The sequence below is a fragment of the Primulina huaijiensis genome, chromosome 14 (assembly GCF_012295235.1).
Source record: "Primulina huaijiensis isolate GDHJ02 chromosome 14, ASM1229523v2, whole genome shotgun sequence".
Lineage (NCBI taxonomy): Eukaryota > Viridiplantae > Streptophyta > Magnoliopsida > Lamiales > Gesneriaceae > Primulina > Primulina huaijiensis.
This window is the reverse complement of record NC_133319.1, coordinates 17,453,653-17,473,216: the sequence shown is the minus strand read 5'-3', so window position 1 is coordinate 17,473,216 and position 19,564 is coordinate 17,453,653. Positions and strand designations below refer to the sequence as shown.

At 35.1% G+C, this 19,564-nt stretch overlaps 2 protein-coding genes across 7 annotated transcripts; one reads left to right on the top strand and one right to left on the bottom strand.

Annotated features, from left to right (window-relative positions):
* Positions 1 to 4,105: 4,105 nt before the first annotated feature.
* LOC140956866 (uncharacterized) lies at positions 4,106 to 7,741 on the top strand. The gene is made up of 3 exons (XM_073413772.1): positions 4,106 to 4,581; positions 4,768 to 6,238; positions 6,383 to 7,741. Exons 1-3 carry the CDS (start codon positions 4,308 to 4,310, stop codon positions 6,570 to 6,572), a joined length of 1,935 nt encoding a protein of 644 aa, XP_073269873.1. The 5' UTR covers positions 4,106 to 4,307; the 3' UTR covers positions 6,573 to 7,741.
* A 5,298-nt stretch (positions 7,742 to 13,039) lies between these two features.
* On the bottom strand, positions 13,040 to 18,061 carry LOC140956990 (uncharacterized). Of its 6 annotated transcripts, none has more exons than XM_073414014.1 (4): positions 17,743 to 18,061; positions 16,417 to 16,774; positions 14,346 to 16,340; positions 13,040 to 13,131 (listed from the first exon to the last, which is right to left on the bottom strand). In XM_073414014.1, exons 2-3 carry the CDS (start codon positions 16,761 to 16,763, stop codon positions 14,351 to 14,353), a joined length of 2,337 nt encoding a protein of 778 aa, XP_073270115.1. In that variant the 5' UTR covers positions 16,764 to 16,774; positions 17,743 to 18,061; the 3' UTR covers positions 13,040 to 13,131; positions 14,346 to 14,350. The 6 variants fall into 6 exon arrangements, with proteins under 6 accessions (XP_073270115.1, XP_073270113.1, XP_073270114.1 ...); XM_073414012.1 differs by lacking the exon at positions 13,040 to 13,131 and adding an exon at positions 13,184 to 13,390; XM_073414013.1 differs by lacking the exon at positions 13,040 to 13,131 and adding an exon at positions 13,196 to 13,399.
* Between the last annotated feature and the right edge of the window lie 1,503 nt (positions 18,062 to 19,564).

Below are 19,564 nucleotides of genomic sequence, written 5' to 3'. Positions count from 1 at the left end.
ACGCCCTAGTTGTTCACCTTGGAGCGCAACAGTCCTTTTCGCGAAGAAGAAGGGCGAAAACATGAGACTTTACATCGATTACCATGAGCTGAACAGAGTTATAGCGAAGAACAAGTACCCATTATCAAGGATCGAGGACTTATTCGATCAGTTACAGGGAGCGACAGTATTCTCCAAAATATATATCCGCTCTGGGTATCATCAGCTGAAGGTGAAAGACGTGGATGTGCACAAGACAACTTTTAGAATTCGCTATGGGCATTAAAACTCGCCCTAGTTTTTTGTAATGCTATTCGGGTTGACAAATGCTCTAGTGATCATCATGGATCTCATGAATCGAATATTTCATCCTTACTTAGATCAGTTTGTCATTGTATTCATAGATGACATTCTCGTCTATTTGAAGATCCAGGAGGAGCATAGCTAACATTTGCGTACAGCATTGCAGGCATTGCAGAGCCAGAAGTTGTATGAAAAATTCAACAAGTGTGAGTTTTGGTTGGAGAAAGCAGCATTCTTGGGTCACGTTATCTCTAGCAATGGTATTAAGGTTGATCAGTCCAAAGTAGAGGCTGTGAAAGAATGGATTGTACTGAATAATGCATCTGAGATTCGCAGTTTCCTAGGCTTGGCGGGTTATTACATGAAATTCATTTAGGGATTCTCTACTATTGCAGTGCCACTTACCTCATTGACGAAGAAGAATGCTAAGTTTGTGTGGAGTACTAAATGCTAGAAGAGCTTCGATACTTTAAAGCAAAATCTTATAACAACACCAGTTTTAGCCATGCCATCAGGACAAGGTGATTTGTGTTATATAATGATGCATATAACTTTGGTTTAGGCGCCGTTTTAATGCATCATGATCGAAAAAATTATATCCCGGCGAGTAAAAACACCCAACCAAAGTCCATCTCCAAAAATGAAACGACCCTCACTTTTTACTTTAAAATTCCACTAAATTTTTTTTATATCCATTAATTCGAAAACCAACAATTAAAAATAACTTATTATTTTCATAAATCAAAATAATTTTACATATAAAATCTCAAGTTCACAAAAATCCCTAAATTTTCAATTAACCAAAAATCTTACATCGATCTTTAAAAAGATCAACTAACATCAAAATAAAGTATAAAAATCTCTAATTAAATCATTAACAAGAATCCTTTAAACTTTGCCTATCAATCTAGTGCGGAAAATAAAGTCTCTCGGAAGTGTACTGCCGTACTCGATTCACTCAAGCGTCAGCGCCTCTCTCAATAATATTTTTATTTAGCTTAGGCTTTCAATTTAATTTCCTATTTACTAATTCGTGAAGCGATTAATTCTCGAATTAATTCAAACTTTAATATTTTCTTCTCGAATTTTAAACATAGACTTTTAATACCTACACAACCCTCGTGACCCATGAACCGACCCCCGTGTACCATGGTTCGACTCTTTTTCCTTTCCATAGCCATAATTCGAACTCTAGCTTCTATCTCAAGCCCCCTCTCGATTTCATTGAACCATGGCCGAGCCACCTCAAGCCATCCCATGACCAGTCCTTCTAGGGACCCTACCGAACACTCCTGGACCAAGCATGAACCCCCATCCCGCGCACGCAATTCCTGCGCACAAGAACAAGAGCTGCGCGAGCTTCTCTCTAACTTTGGTCGAGCCGCCTTGGACCAAGCCGCACCAGCCCAAGCCCTGACCATAGACCAACCTTCCTAAACCCTACTGGACCAGCCTAGACCTACCCAACCAAGTCATGAGCCCTTCATCTCGCGGTCGCACCTAGAGTGCATGGGGAGAGTCCTTGCACGCATGGACTCTTCCCCCATCGATTGTACGTGGCTAGGACTCCTCCTACACTGAACCATGTCCAGCACGACCCTTTCCCCAGCCCTGGCCGAGCAGCACGCGGGTTCCTCCACCTAGTCGAACCCAAGCCATGAAACCCATGAGGAAAACCCTAGGTTCTTTCTTCCTAGCCAACCTCGATTTCAGCCATCGTTTCCACCTTAAATCATCCTTGTTCTATCCATAAAAAATCCTATGTTGACAGCGTACTCGTTGGGAATCATAACATGTTCGTATAAGCGTAAAAATCTTCAAAACTTAAAAAAAATCGTCAAACGATAAGCAATTTGAACTCCAATATTTTTCATGCAAAAATACATAAAACATGCATAATATGATTTGAATGTTGCGTCAAAGGAGTTTAGAAACGTGCCTTTGCATTTTAAAACGCTTGAATATACGATCTTCGGCGATGGGCACGAAAAGGAACGAACGGGCGACGAAGAACCTTATCTTTGTTCCCTATGCACTTCTCAAAATTTAGTGTGTGTTGGTGTGTGTGTGGGGCTGCTGATGCGTGTCTCAAAAGACCTAGTTTTGTATTTTTATAGATTAAATTTTCATGATAATGGGCTTGTGTTTTGGGCTTTTAAGTTTATGAGTAATTGAGCCTACTCATCCTAGCTAAATTAGGCCAAATAACACCTATTTAATTGAAAAATAAAAGTTTATAAAAATTAGTTTTTAAAAATAATACATTTGATATTTTAAAAGTCCCTCGTTTGCTCAAAACAAGTTTCCCAGATAAAATCGAGCTCGTCTCGTAAAATAATTTGAACTCTATTATTTTTAGAAAGATTTAATCATTTTTAATCATATTAATAATCTTTGAAAATATTTATTGAAAAATATTTATTTTGTCTTGGTCATCCCCGGTCTCCTTTCTCCAGCATATTATCGAATATTCGGGTAAAATCCTTCAATTTCATGAAATCATGTCATATAATCATTTAATCATGCAATCATACATTTAATCATATAATATGCATCAAGTAAGCATTTGAAATTAATTAATTAAAACAATTATGTAGTTTAATTCATTTGCATGCATGTGGCTTACATAGGTTGATTTTGGACGTTACAAAAAATCATACTTAAATATACAATATATTAAATAATTAAACATAATTATTTAATAAAATATTTTCCTGATTATCCCCGGTCTCCGTTACTCGTTTGAGCACGAAATGCAACTTAAAACCCTAATACACGAAAGTTTAATAAACCATTAATTAAAACACAAATTCATGAAATAAACATGCTTTTAATGCATTAAAACAATTTTAAAAAAAATACATAAGAAATTTGACAATTTGCATGCATGTGGTTCACACGGACTTTCAAATTTTTAAGACATTACATAGGTCCTACTCAATATCTCTCGATTACTCACTTCATTTTTCTATCCATATGAAACAATTCCTTGAAGTTAGAAGCAGTTCTCAAGTGCTTGACTGATCGGAGCAAGCACAATCCAAATTGTTCATTCTAATAATTGATTATCATTTTCGTGTTTAAAGTTTCTTTGCAAACTCTTTGTAACTGAGAGTAAGAAGTCTTATTGCTCATTTGTTTAAGTTTGTGATATAATAAGAGTTTCAGTATATCAATGTGGTAAGTCCTGCTGAAATGGATAATTTCAGAATGTTGTAATTGTCAAAGTCTTTTAGTGAAATTCTTCCGTAAGGAAGAAAGGGTAACGTAGGATTGCTAAAGTCTCCGAATATCCAGAAACAAATTTATGTTATTTACTTATCAGTTACTCTGCCATAATAATAGCCTAGTTGATCACACACACTTAAGCCATTTCATGTTCAAACTTAATCGGCGAGTCTATTTTTGCGCAGTGACAGAATGTTGTCTTATTGATACCCAATTGATAAGAATTACATTTCAATGTTACTAACTCAATCAAAATATTTTCAGAATTTGTTCGAGATTATTTGTTCAACCCCCTAAATCAATATCCGATCATAATATAATTCAATTGTTTTTTTTAATAAAAAAAACAATATCAACCCACTGTATCAGTAACCAACAACTAATTCAAAGTTCACAAAAAAATACACCTCATAAAATCCTTAGTTACCAAGTAACAAATATTTATGTTATCATTCAGCGCGTGGATGGGTACACTCGTATTAAGTCCAAGCTTTGGTCCACACGGAGAAACGAGGGCCAATGGAATGCTAAGAACTACGTCATGGTTCCCAAAAGGGTACAAAAGTCATTTGTCAACCCCCACTCCCACAAAGTGTTTTGAGTCAGTCGTCCACAATCTTACGCATACGGCGCACCACAGATAAATGCAGCAGCACCCAACGACTCTCCTCTACCAAATCGAAATCCAATGCTATCGTGCGCCTCTCCCGGGGACCATTGAACCCCCCCCCTCCTCGCACCTTTAAGCCTTCCAGTTATCAGCTAATCGACGATTTAATTTGGATCTGGCTGGGGTGATGGGAGGCGGAGGGGCGCAGTCGCAGTTTCCTGCGACGGCGGAGGAGCAGTATGTTAAGGCAAAAATCTCGGTGTGGTGGGACATAGAGAACTGTCATGTCCCCAAGGTCTGCGATCCGCATATGATCGCACAGAACATAAGTTCGGCGCTTGTGAAGATCAATTACTGCGGGCCAGTTTCGATTTCTGCCTACGGAGACACCACCAGGATCTCGCCCTCCGTTCAGCAAGCGCTTAACAGCACCGGCATAGCGCTTAATCACGTCCCCGCTGGTATTTGTTTTTCCCTAATCTGTGAGCTTTTTTTGAGAACGAGTTTGATTTGGATTTTTTTTTTGGACGGATCTCTCTGTTATGGGTTTAGTTACTCACTAATTTGGCTTTTGTGCTGTTGATTGTGTCGATCGGCTCCGAATTTAGTTTGATGTTCACCAAATTGATTAAAATCTATGTCATCAGGTGTTAAAGACGCCAGTGACAAGAAAATCCTGGTGGATATGTTGTTTTGGGCCGTTGACAATCCAGCTCCGGCAAATTATTTACTGATCTCTGGAGACCGAGATTTCTCAAATGCTCTTCATCAATTGCGGATGCGTCGGTATAATATTCTTCTAGCGCAGCCACAAAAAGCTTCCGCGGCCCTTGTTACTGCTGCGAAGAGTGTTTGGCTATGGACCAGCCTATCTGCCGGAGGGCCGGCACTTACAAATAGTGAATCCGCCCAATTTGTAAATAACAGTTATGAGTATGTATCTAGCTCTGACTCCTCCTCATTGACCGATTCCGTTCAGGCACACCAACACATGGATTCTTTCCATGAAAGTCCCCATTTGGGAAATACGAAGTTCTCAAATACGGGAAGAGGAACCGATGTAAAGAACAAAGGAAAACCAACTCGTAGAAATATCAGTCAACCTAGTATGCCAAGAACCTCGAGTTCTATGTCCGGGACTGAAGAAGATTATAAAGATCCCAGCTTTATTCAAATTACATATGAGCGCCTTAAGCCTTTCAGTGCTCCCCAGGATTTCTCTGGTCCTTATAATCCGAAACTTTCCATTGGTGGACCAGGACCCACTTTTACACCTGGTAACTTTGATTCTTCTTGGTCCAATATTATTCACCCACACGTCTTTCATCAGAATCAACTTCATTCGGCTAGGGCAAATAGTCTACCAGTTGAACCTTTATTACCGCCTGTTACCTCGACAATTAATCAGAATTGGTACCCTCCTAATATAATGTCTCAACGGCCCGAGTCACCAAATTTGGCCACAGGTCCTCCTAAAAATATGCCTGATGTTGCGAATCTGAGCATTTCTGAGATTTTAAGTAATAACATTGCTCCTGCAACACAACCAAAGAATGGAGGAGATAGAAAACAATCTTTCGTTGAGTCTCCCAACCGCATTAACCCAAATGGTTCTCAAAAAGGAAATAACGGGCAAAAGAAAGCACAGACCAGCAGGTTCCCACATGCTAATCAAGAGATTCCACCACCATTGACATCTACATCTGGAATCACCAATATCACTAGTACTAATGTAGAGCAGGGAACCTCAGGATGCCCCAAACCTTCCAAACATATACAAATTCTAATTGGAGTAGTCCTACTTGCTTTAGACACCCTTAAAGAAGAGAAAATTATGCCCACTGAGGAAAATATCACTGATTGCATTAGATATGGAGACCTTCGACATCGTCAAACTGACGTTAAGAAAGCTTTAGCATGTGCCCTTGAGCAGCAGTTGGTAATACTGCAGCAATTAGGTAACCTGCAGTTATATGTTGGAAAAAACAAAAAACTGTGGCAATGCGTGAACCCTGTGGGTGGTAATACAAAACATTATCCTAAAACAACATGGGATGAAATCCAGAGATTTCTTTCATCCTCAGCAGGGAGATGTGCAGTATTGGATACTCAATGCAGGTACATTATTTTGCTCAACTCCATAAGAAGTTTCATGGTAACTTTTTGGCCATTTTCTGATTGGTATATCATCTATTTCTCTGAGTTATTTATTCCTAAGTCAATTCAACTTCATGATCTCAATGTTCTTATATTTCTGGTTAGGTATGAGGCGGCAACAATTATTAAAAAGATGTGCTTAAATGACCTTTCTCTGGGTGAAATACTCCAGATCTTGCACATGGTAATCAACATCAAGAAATGGATTTTATTTAATAATCAGTCAGGTTGGAAACCAATTAAGGTTACACTTGCAGAGATCAATCCTGATTCAGGGTTGGAAACTGCTACATAACTTTCACAATATCTACAATGCGAGGGGACGGGGAGGGGAATGGGATGGGAGGGCATATTTTCAGTTGTGATGTGGTTCAAACTGGTCGTAAGGGGATACTCTTCTGTAGGATTAATTTAGGCTCCATGGTAAATGGCTTGGAATTATTCAGTTGTAGGTATGTTCCGTGCATCTCTCTTTCGAAACGAACGACAACGAAAACCATTGCAAGAATAATTGCATATGGACAAACAACAAGACTGTCAATTACTCATCATCTGACCTATATGGCGCTTATATGATGTTAACAAGAAAATGCATGCTGTGGATATTCTGATCGCTGTATATCTTGGACTTTTTATGGTGTGGAGGCATTTTGGTGAAAAACCGTGGGTCCTTATCTTACTTTTTCTGGGTTTTTACTGGATCAAGAAACGATTAACCTTGTGAAGGACTGTGTTAGGAACTTATCTTTGTTCGCTTTATCTACAAGATGGCTATTCTTGAAGATGGTCAAGAGATTAAAACTTATTCATCCTTCAGGAAGAAATATATTGGGCTGTTCTTATTCTAGGTAGGAAACTCGAGTTGGTGTGGTTGAGTGAAAAATTATGGTTCAGGGTTTGTGAATGAGTTGAACTCTGGTAAATTCGTTATTCACAATTAAGATTCCATCAAGATTATAGTATGGAGGACTGTGACAAGTTATCAATCAGTTATGTGGGCGAAAACCAAAGACGTACACTAGAGACAAAGGGAGAAATTTAATGACAAAATGTCCTGACAAAGCAACGGATGATTATATATCAAGTCGTGCCACCATGTTATCTTTGAAAATGATGAATTTTATACTCTAATTGGTTTTTGCACGGTGAATTATAATATTTGCAGGACATCAAGACCGAAACATTTTGGGCATAGGCCACTCCATTAGTCAGTTTTGATCATATCACAATGCAGTTGATGGATTCAACTTGGAACTGGAACTAAGAAATGAAGATCAATGTTTTGAACTATATCATCTCATGCTCTGTAACGACAAAGTTTCTGAGATGTCCGCTACTTTTGCTTAAGCAATGTATGTGTATGGTGTTCTAATGTTTGGTGATGCTCATTCTGAGCAGAACTCAACTTTTGATTTTCAATATTTCACGTGGCTTGAATAATAATATGTCAATGATTTCAGTTTACCATCTCTGTTAGCTATACATACCTTTATCTGTACCTCAGCATCGATTTCAACCATTATTTATCTGTTTGATCATGGAGATGCACCGGTTATCGCCTCTAAGTTACACTACTTTCGGATTTACATTTAAGAATCACAACATATATATGGGCTTAGCTTTGACTTTATTTTAATTATGTGTTGTATTGTTAGCTTAAAATTTTCATTTGGGTATATACCGTATTGTTACTTCAAATTTTCATATATTTGCCATGAATAAACATATTTTTCAATAAAGATTATCGATTATTGCAAATAAAAATCGTTAAAAATGTTTTTTCAACTCCAGAGGTTTATCTTTATTTTTATTGAAATTAATCACCCAAGATTGCAAACAGTATCTCATAATCAGCATATTGTTTAATATCTTATATGCAAAGACTACAAATACATTGTTTTATGTCTTTGCGTGAAGACTCACTCAACTAATGTTTGAAGTTCAACTCTCTTTTATATGTGTGAATGATTGTGTTTGAGGAATTTATCCTTTATAGTATACATCTCAAATGTATCCTTAAACAAGGGCTTGTGTTCTCAACTAGCTGATTTTTTCATGCTAATTGCCCATGATTTGAATACTCTTCAAAAGCTCTTGTTTGATCTTCAAGATGATGTGTTTATAGGCTCCAATAATGATATGTACGTTAGATACATTAATATGATCGTTTGTAAAGTTTCTGTACTATTTCTGAAATTGCAACGGTCAAATTCGCATTGCTTGACATTTTCTCGAATGGTCAACTCTGGTCAACTGGTTCAGTGCAACTGGTCTGGTTCAGTTCAGCTGGTCTAGTTTATTTTCAGCTGGTTTCAGTTTGTGCAGAACCAGTAGATTCATCGTCATTTATCAGCATCTTAAGTTTCGATTCAGACTTTGATTTATGAAGATGATTTGTAGATCATCATCTTATCTTTCCAACGCATACTGAATCACTTCGTTTCAATAATCGAGTTGAGAGATATGATCAAAATACGACAACTACTCATACCCAATTGATTGTTATTTTCGTGCAATCAGTTCGGTAATTCAGCTATCAGTTAGACCTTGATAACATCCTATTTGCCCAACTGACGTGAAATACGACTTGTTCCAAATTGAGTTTTCTGATCAGTCAAGTTGGCGGATTGTTTTATGATTGTTGGCTAAGTGTTTGGAAAACAAAACACGATTTAATTCGTTGGTGTTCAATATTTCAAGAACCGAGCTATTGTAGCTCAACGATTATCTCCCTAACCGATCCCATCAAATGTCCTAGACAATTAAAAACTTTGGTAAAATTTGATTGCTATTGTTTTATGATTGTTGGCCAAGTGTTTGGAAAACAAGACAGAAGACGAGCTTGAAAATCAAGAAAATGTAATGAGCAAAAACTATAAGGGAATCGTGCAAAAGAGAATTTGATGGGAAAAAAATAATTGCACAATATAAAAGGAGTCGACAAAAAGAGAAAGAAGAGATGGATATGAAAGTTGAGTTTTGAGACAATGGGGTTCCGTTTGTGATCTATGTACTTTATTCAGCTCAATTTTTAAATTTGAGGACAAATTTGGTTGAAAATAATTTCATATTCTCGATGATTTATGTTTGGGAAAATGAAAATTATACTCAAATTATAACCTAGATGTTATATAAAAAAAGATAAAAACTTGTGTGAGACGATCTCACGGGTCATATTTTGTGAGATTGATCTCTTATTTGGGTCATCCATGAAAAAATATTACTTTTTATGCTAAGAGTATTACTTTTTATTGTGAATATCGGTAGGGTTGACCCGTCTCACAGATAAAGATTCGTGAGACCGTTAAAACTACTCATAAATAAATGATCCTAATAATCAATCAAATCAAAGCCTCGATAAAATCAAATGAAGATGGTTTCAAGTGTGGATGAAGTAGGTTCGCACCAGAAAATGATTTTAAAGATTTTACGTGTTTGAAGGGAGATTTTATGCCATACGGAATGATATTCACCGATGTAGCACAAATTCATTGCGTAAGGATTCCACGCATTTTATATATGTATATGTTTAGATTTTATATAATTATTAATTAAAGAAATATTACTAAAAATGCACAAGAAAAAAAAAACGAATCTACAAATCTTATCCAAAACCTTTTGCATTTAAAAGGAATATGATCATTTTTATTGAAAATATTTTCAACTTTTAGAGATAGATAAAAAAACAAAAAAAAAAAATTTGGGCGCCGGATAATTTCGGGTTTTGACTATACCCAACCTGAAATCCGAACCTAACAATACCGGACTTAAAAAATCTGAAACTTACAATACTTGACACGACGTCTACATATTTTTTCTTGATAGTGACAAAAAAATAAGATAAAAAGATGACTTCATATGTTCTAATTCATTAGTTGGGATTCTGATAGAGGAGCACTACCAAAATGTTTCCAATGGGGTTATTGATAAGAATGAATCATATAGCTCTTTTAAGACTTTATTTTTTTGTATTCGTGTTTATTTGGCCTTTTATTCCGAGATTTACGTCTAAATCGTCATATTTTTTTTTCTTGTTTGTATGTTTGAGCAAAAGGTGTAAGAAGTTTAATTTTGGAGATAAGGTCAAAGAATTTAATATCAAGTATGAAAGATTCCAAATAATGAAGAAAATAATTGATGAAGAGTTTTTCGTATTATCCAGAAATATTTATGACAAGATCGAACAAGTTTTATGATCTTAGAACAAATTTGGGCTAGAAATGTGATTTTTATAAAATTTTAAATTGCCGAGTTTAAGTTTTGGAAAAAGGATAAAACATAAGGGGTCTCGGAACAAGGCGTGGGTCACGCCTTGTGTCTGCTTCACTTCTGCCTTGTAACTGCATGAAGGAGCTCGAATTTAATGATCAAATACCATATTTTAAAAATATTAATTGTGATATTTGATTTGTTGAATTTTTGGAGAGAGAAAAAACTTTTAAGATAAGATAAGGAAAGATTTGATAGAGTTTTTATTTCATAAAAACTCAATCTTTATTATTTATAGACTACATCCTATCCTAGAATTAGGAGATTTATTTTTCAATTTAATTTTTCTCTTTCTTCTCTCTTCTATATACACGAAAAAGACTACAATCTCATATGACTTTTCATCATCGAAACGTGAAGAACAAAGAGGAGAAGACACAATGGACGAGCAAAATTCATGCGTCATTGTTGAGATTTCTTTTTCTTTTTATTTCTTTAATTTCATGAATTCAAACATTATATTTTTGTCTAGTTTTGATTTTATGGATTAGTCGTCTTATGACTGGGACCACGATAGAGCCAAACTTTTGATCGTTGTTTGCATATTGGATTGATTATAGTTTTGATTTATTTTATGTTATTGATTGATGCTTGCGTAGATCTCTTGCATTTAATCTGGCCAATCATGTTTGTTGTTTGATCTTGATTCGAAAGAAAATAGATTGAAAATAGCTTCAAAAATTTTGATCAACATATGGTTAAACCGATTAGAAATAATATTCGGTTTCAGTATGCGATTTTAGAAAAAGAACTGAAATTCCATAGTTGTTAAATGTGTTTGTATTTAATTAAATTCATTTAGAAATAGTTGGACTGTAAAATAAAAATAAGCTTATTAATTCTAGAAATATTCTGGTTTGATCAAATCCAATATGTGACAATAATTAATGTTTGGTACCACTGTATCTTCTCGATTATTTTATTTAAATTTGAATTTCTCCTAAGCTTAATCAATTATTTAAAAATGTATCTAGCGTGAGATGAAACATGATAACTATTGGTCAATCATTTATCAAATATACCAAACTATATTTAACACTAGTTACTATGAACACGCGATGCGTGTGTGTACAATCTTTTTTATTATTATCGATGTACTAAAGTGAAATTTGACAAATTATGGAGGGACTAAATTGATAATTGAATTGTTGAAATAAAAATAAATAAAAATAAAAGTGTGTGTTGAAATTAAAACAAAAAGTAAAAGTGTAATATTAATATCTTATAAGGATAAAATTGGAAAAAAAGTTGGTGTCATCTCTAGATAGTTATTATCATGTCCTCACACTTAATATAATAGTATAGATGACGATGAGTAATACAACGAAAGGATCAGGATCATCTGCTTTGGGGAAACCCACAACAGAGGGTGCTATGGACGTTGTATTAGCCCACCCAAAAAGCGATAGGGGGAGTGACATCTGAGGAGGTAAGCTCATAGAAAGAGAGAGAAACAGACAAGGGAGTGAACCTCAGGTGAGGACACAATAAATTTTTTTTAAAAAAAAAATTGATATTTTTATATTTTAATTATTTCAAAATCAAAATTATATTTTTTTATATTAAAATATGTGATTAACAATCTAATTTAAAGTTACAATTTTATTTTTGGTTACAAATATATATTGTGAAGGTAAAATGACGTCTCTCTTATTACTTTTTCTTTTATCATTTCTTCAACTCTTTTTTTTTTTAAAAAAATGTTATTAAAATTTATTTTTTTTGTTACAAATATGTGATTCCTAACGAACAAGAAAAAACAACAGTACATTTTTTGTTTTTTTTATATCATAGTTCTTCTTTAAAAAAAATATTTTCTCTTTTTTTATCTTGTTAATTTTTTATTTAGAAGTTAAAATTTTATTAATCACATATTTGTAATAAAAATAAAATTAACGTCTAAATACAAGAAATATCTTTTTTCTTTTTTAAGGATATAAAAATTAATCCAATTAAAAAATGTACAAAATAGTATAAATAATACCGAAAAATTGACACGATATAAAAAAAATTATCTTGTATCATTTTTTCTTGTTTGAACGCTTAGTCTTTTTTTAAAATTTATTTTACATTTTTTTCTGAAAATTAGATCATTTCTCAAATATCTAAGAAAGGAAAAAAAAATTTTGTATTTAAAAATTTAAAAAAGAATGAGAAAAATAAACAATAAAAAAAAAGAAAAAATAATTTTTCAAAAGAATTAGAATATAAAAAAACCAACAAAATTAAAAACATAAAAATAAAAAGCCCGATTGTGCTGTGCTGTCTGTTTATTCCTGTTCGATCGGTTAAGTTTATTTAAAAAAATTTCCTTTTTCCAATTTTTTTGAAAAATTGGATTATTTTGTATATCCCTAGAAAAGAAAAGAAAAATATTCCTTATATTTAAAATATACAATTTTATTTTTATTAAAAATATATGATTAATCAAAATAAAATTTTGATTTTTAAATAATTTTTTAAAAAAATTTATTGTGCTGTGCCATCAGCTGTAGAGGATCTTGATCCATGAACGAACTAGTGATAAGAATATTGGATATGTTATTTCTTCGGACACCTGAAATCCGGCTCCACCGATTCCGTACCTACATATATGAAAAATGGTGTTCCAGAAATGAACAAGTAGTTGGCAGGCAGAAGAGGGATTATCAACCGTCCACCAGTGTTTTCTTACCATATCAAATGTAGAGGTTAGATTGAAAAACAAATTAAAGAATTCATATTTACACAAAAATTGCTGCATGCAAATGCAAGAAGCCTCCTCTCATATAACTAATTAGCAAAAAGTTCAGTTTCTGCCATGAAATTTAAACCATTGGCAAAGACTTTCCAAGACTCCAATACCTGGAAATGCTTTAAAGGAAATGGTTAATACAGTGAGTTTGATTAAAAAAACAAACAAACAAACAAACAGACCAAGAGTTTAACCCCGAAATCATCCTACAATTTCATCTTATCTCCATACCGAACAAAGCCTAACGTAGGCCAAAATTGCTCTTACAATACCCTATGATTACAAAACTCTAACTAACAATTATTTTCTCCTAAACTACTCAATCGGCTACCAAACAAAATCAAAATTCATCGGCTACCAAACACATTCTCTCGATCTAATACGTCTTGCGAAATTTCAAAGTCATTATTTTGGATCGCAAACGAGATGGTGTGATTTTGCTTGAACTATTGAAGCCCGACTTTCAAATGTAATCGAGGTGGTGTGATTTTGCTTGAACTCTATTTTTAAATTCTCTAAAGCTCATACATTTTCATCATTTAATGGGTTTCAAAAGCCCATCAAAGAATCAATAAATTAATCAAATATTATTTTAAAAAACAAATCAAGTGTGCTTTAGTAATAGCTGGAATTCAAACACTCCTCAGACCAATAAATATAGCTGAAAGAACAACTTTGAATAAAAATATAACGACTACCAGGAAGAAATACTAAAACCATGCATATGTACATTGGTTTGGATCAAAACAAGGGCACTAAAAGCTGACATGCTCTCCAAAAATTTCAAATTTCATACAGTTTTTTCAACATGTATCTTCACCCCGAACAATGGTCTGATTGCTCTACTTTTTTTTATAAAAAAAAGGCACTTGAAGTCGGCCCACAAACATATGACATTAAATATTTTTTCGCGCCATCAACGAGCATCTACTTCCTACTAACCTAACTAGCCTACGGTGAGTCAAAGAACTAGCTTAATAGATCTGCAAAAACCTTAGCCAACTTACTGAAGAACAAGAAACGATAAATCAAAAGACCACTACCAAAACATCAGAATGTACTTACATTGCCTAGCAGTCCAGCAATAACTCTTTACACGACGACTTGTTGTGCCCTGTACCCTTGCATCTACTACATTGGAGTACACGTTTTCCCCCATCTTGTGAACCAACTTTCTTGAGAGAAGGCCGGCCCGGAGGACGACGAGTTGGAGGGGTTACCGTCACCACCAACTGAGAATTACCCTTTTGCGGAGGGACATCCACGTTTGAAATAGGATGCACAGATTCTGAATAAGTCACTTTGTAGCTGTCAGTTGTGAAGTATTTGGAACAGTAATCGTACGGGTCGCGACCAAGACAATTAATCACAGAGATTGCATGACAGCAAGGTAATCCAGTAAGCTGCCAACCCCTACAGGAACAGTCACAATTATCGACATCAACAGATTCTACGGAGTCCCCATGAACCTCGAATCTGTTTCCAGCAGATAATAGTACCTGAAGATTTCTGATTTTAAGGCTTTCATTCTCCATCTTCCTCTCCATAGATGGAGTTAACCTTGTGAGCCATACGTCACATTCTTTGCTACGAGAATATATTGTTTCCATGATCTTAACACGTATCGTGTCAACCATTTGAGTTATGGGTAATTCGTGTGCATCAGATACCCAACTATAGAACAGCTCCCCAAAATTTGAATCCATGTGGTTATATCTAGCACCATCAAAGAAGGCGTTGGCCCAGTGAACTGGCTCACTTTGCATGATCCAGTTGTATGCATCTAGTGAAGTATTTTTTACACTATCCATGCACCTATGGAAGCTTTCCGGAGTAGGAGCATGAGACGCACGATAAAAATCTTCAACAATAAGTCGCTTCATTTCATGAGAAATTTGCCCCTTCAAATCTCTAACAAGTCGCTCCGATAGATAGTGCAGGCAGAAGCCGTGGCAAACATTCTCGCCCTGAAAAACTTCGTTTATTGATTGTCTGAGTCCCTTCTCTCTATCTGCCACAAAAGTTAAGCCATGACACGTCGAAAGAGCGGATTTTAACTGTTTCAAGAACCAATACCAGTTTTCATCGGTTTCTGTGTCTACAACAGCAAAAGCAACAGGGAAACATTCATCGTCCCCATCAGCAGCCGTGGCAGCCAGCAGTGTTCCTTGATATTTGGAGTTCAAATATACGCTATCTAGGAAAAGCAAAGGGCGGCAGCCTCGTTCAAAGCCATATAAAGAAGCATGAAAGCTAACAAACAGCCGATGAAAGCTCGAGTCTTCCTTTGTAGCGAAAGTGGCCAGACTTCCTGGATTTGTTTCCATTATCTTCTCACAGAAAAATGGTAACTGATTGTAGGCATGTTTGTAAGAACCTTGAAGCTGCTCCTTAGCAGTTTCTTTACAACGCCATGCCTGGCAGTAGTTTAGTTGGATTCCGTATTCCTGTTTGATGTCATCAACAATGTCCTTTGGCTTATAGTTGGGAAAAACTTTAAGTTTCTCCTTGATGATGCTAGCAACCCAACTTCTTGTCGCCTTACACCCCGTTTTTACGGTGGAACCTTCACATGTATGTATCGGATTCATTTTTTTAATGCAAAACAGTGGAGTGGTTGACAACCTAGATGCGTGAATTCTCCAAGGACAACCCTCTGCCTTGCAATTTACAGTCACGCGGAGATTTTCATTCTTCTTGTATTTCAAAGAAAACTGATGCGCAATAGCATATTTGCGTAATGCTTCGCGAAATTCATGTACACTGTTGAATCTTTGGCCCACTCCCGTAATAGTGTTCTGCCATTGTTCTGCAGCTTTAGCGAGCTTTATATTAGAGGATCCAACAACAGAAATTGGTAGCGGCATTTCATCAGCTACAGCAAGAGGCATTTCTGTTGCCATATCAATATGGGTATCATCATAATTAGTATCGCCAACCACGTCAAAGGACGTGTCAAGCATGAGACTTGGCTCGTTTATGTCATCCACAATATGGTTCAGCATAGTCGGGGATCCAGAGACTGGAACCTCAGCTTCTGACAAAGTTGTCCTGCTGGACCTGCAAGATTAAACATCCCTGCATATTTCACACGGTACAGAACACTTGCATTCAATCAGATATTAAAAAAAAGTACCTACTCCCCAGAATGTTGGAGGTATCAGGGGCGACAATGTCTTTAGTCATGACGTATATATCTACAGTGTCACAGTTATCATGGATTTTAATCATCCGCTTAAGGTCTTTGGCATTAGATATGCTGATAAGGGTCTTCTTGTTTCCGGGACAGAAATATTTAATACACATGGTACCAATGTCGCAGTTAAACATCTCAGAAACCTCCATTTTGAAATCGGTAAACTTCATTGCATCATCTACTTCCATAGCATGTGCATCACCGCCTTTGTAGGATAGTAATCCTTCTGCATCGGTCTCAAAATCACCACCTGACTGACAGATGGCAATAACTTTGTTTGGGGCCATTGGTTAGGTCACTGTATAATGGAACAAACTTTGTAAAAGGAACTAAAAATACTAAAGGGTGATCGAACGTTGAAGGATATAAATTTGTTATTTCAGAACACAAAAATATCTAAGCCACAATCAAATAAACATAAGTTGGGATTGAGTTGATTGATTTCACTTGGAGGAAGAAATTTGACTTGAAGAACAATTTAAGTGATGAATTCAATGGCACGCGTCTTGAGTATATTTGAAATCCACCACAGTACTATTGGAATTACTTAATTTGATACAGGGTGGATTTGAAATTTTCTTGAATTTTGTAACCAAGTAATTTGATGTCCATCTTTTCAAATCCACCAATGAAAACACAATCTTAATCTCAGTAAAAACACTAAATCCCGTTAAACAGTAGCTACAGGAACACTTCAATACCAATTGTCTAAAGTCTACTAAAGGTAAACTCATAATACCGTAGGTAGCGGCATGCACATTTTGAGGAGTAAAAATTGCATTTTTGTTGAAGAATTAAGTGAAAAAATTATATCGTTTTCTAAGGGCAAACTGCAACCAACTTCATCCACTTGGTCTGCTCAGACCTGTAATTTAATAGTCACCAAAGGCACGGCCAATAAACCAAATACACCAAAACATGACAAAAGGGAAAAGAATAAGATCAAAATGTCAAGCATAAACTAATGCGGCTTCAGCACATTGCCATAAAATCGAGCAACAATACCCACAAGTTGGAACAAAAAACAAATCAAACACAACCACTCGAACAACAATAAAAACGGGAATCAACGAGTCAAACTCCAACCATTTGAAATGAGTTATTTACCCAACGCCAACACTCACAACGGAGAATAAAATCAAACACAAAGAAAACAATTAGCATTCAACGGAATGGAGGAGGACAAACAAGTATCAATTCAAGGATAAATCCAAACCCACAAACCTAAATCCGCGGAAACGCTATAAAGTGTTACCAAAACCACACCTTTAACCTAAAATTGCACTTCCTGATAAGAGATTACTTCTTTCTGTGTTCTGGGACGAGAAACTGGCAAACCGTTTCTTCAATAACGGAAAATCTCCCAAGCAAGAGTATAATTAAGGCAAAGCGGGGAAATTAATTTGTGAGATGGAATCGAATAATCAAATCGTCGGCGGTAGGAAAGGACTTGGGATTTTGACTTTTAGATTCTGTGTTGCACAAACGAGAGAACACACATAGCCAACAAGGGTTCGTCACCCGGTGGGTTGTTTAGCCCATCGCCGCCGCGACTCTATTTTTGGATTTTGAACGAGTATATGGTCATTTCTATAATATTTTTATTCAATTTTATGATTGGTTGACTATATTAATTTAAATAATTTACGAATGATGTTAAAAATTCTTATGGAAAAAAAATATATGAACCACACGCTTGTCTGTACGTGTTTTTAAAAATATATATGTTCAAAATTTGAAAACACCAATGATTGATAGATGTTATTTTCAAAAAAGTGTTCACCAATCATTTGAAAAAATTAAAATTGTTGTTTGTTAGAATATTTCTATTACTTTAAAGTTTTGATAAGTGACAAATTATAGCATCGAGCTGTTTCGAGATCCAGCAACGTATGGATTGTAATTTTAAGTTTTCAGACCACTTGATCAACTCAAGTTGTTCAGACAGTCAAAAGTTCAAGCAGCAGATTATCTGAACTCCAACTGCAATAACCATATGTTATCAGACTAGATCAAGTTTTAAATGAAGTATATATGTTTAAATCGTTAAACTACAGCCACAATGCAACTGGTCAGATATGAGCAATCCAAAAAAGATATTGCAAGGCAAGTCGTTCAACAAGTGCTAAATATAAAATGATTACATGATATCCTACCAACTCCCGAATGACAGAAAATTGTCTACTTCGTCTATGGCCTATCAGATATTTTAGAAGCTATGAGTTTAAAGTCGCAAAAGCAAAAAGAATATTAAATGAGAATTTAATTATACGTACGACAACTGAAAGCGACTTATCGATTCTATCGGGTTCTAGTATAGACGGTCGTTCAAAAGCTAATCAGACTGTTGGAACTTTTCAACTATAAATATATAGATTTCAAAGTAAAAAAACAAGTGATTGAACAGAACGATTACAAGAATACACACATTTTCAATTTGCATTACTTCAAAGATCTTCGAAGACACTTAAATTTTTTTATACTTCAAGCTACTCAAATTAAACACGTGTCTATCAGATTATATCTGATCTTCAAGGATCACTTTGTGTTACCCCAAGCTTCTCAAGCTGACCTTTGGATTATATTGTGTTTTTTGGTTAACCGATAGTTCTTAAACATCCAGAACTTGTTGAAGTGTATACTAAGAGTTTCAACTTAGACAGTGATAAATTCTAGTTGAAGTGGGTTGTTACAAATAGTTGTATTAATCAAAGTCTTTTCGTGAAATCTTTTCTAAGTGAGAGAATGTGTGACATAAGAGTATTTATCTCCAAAAATCATAAAATATTCGTCTATTTACATTAATCACATTTCACTATATGATCATATCTAGTTGTTTCTTGTTAAGTGTCAATTGAATTATATGTACTTTATCACTAGTCAAGTTTGGTCGTTTCCGCGCTTCTTCATTTTCTTAGTCATCCAGCTAAGTTAGTCGTTCAAAAATATCTCTTAACATCCTAAAAACTATTAAAAATAGCTAAAAAATGTAAAAGTTTTAAAAGAGTTCATTCACCGACCTTTTAAACTCTAATCCAATCCCAAGACATTTTCTATTATAAATTTTTTAATTCAATTAAAAAATATC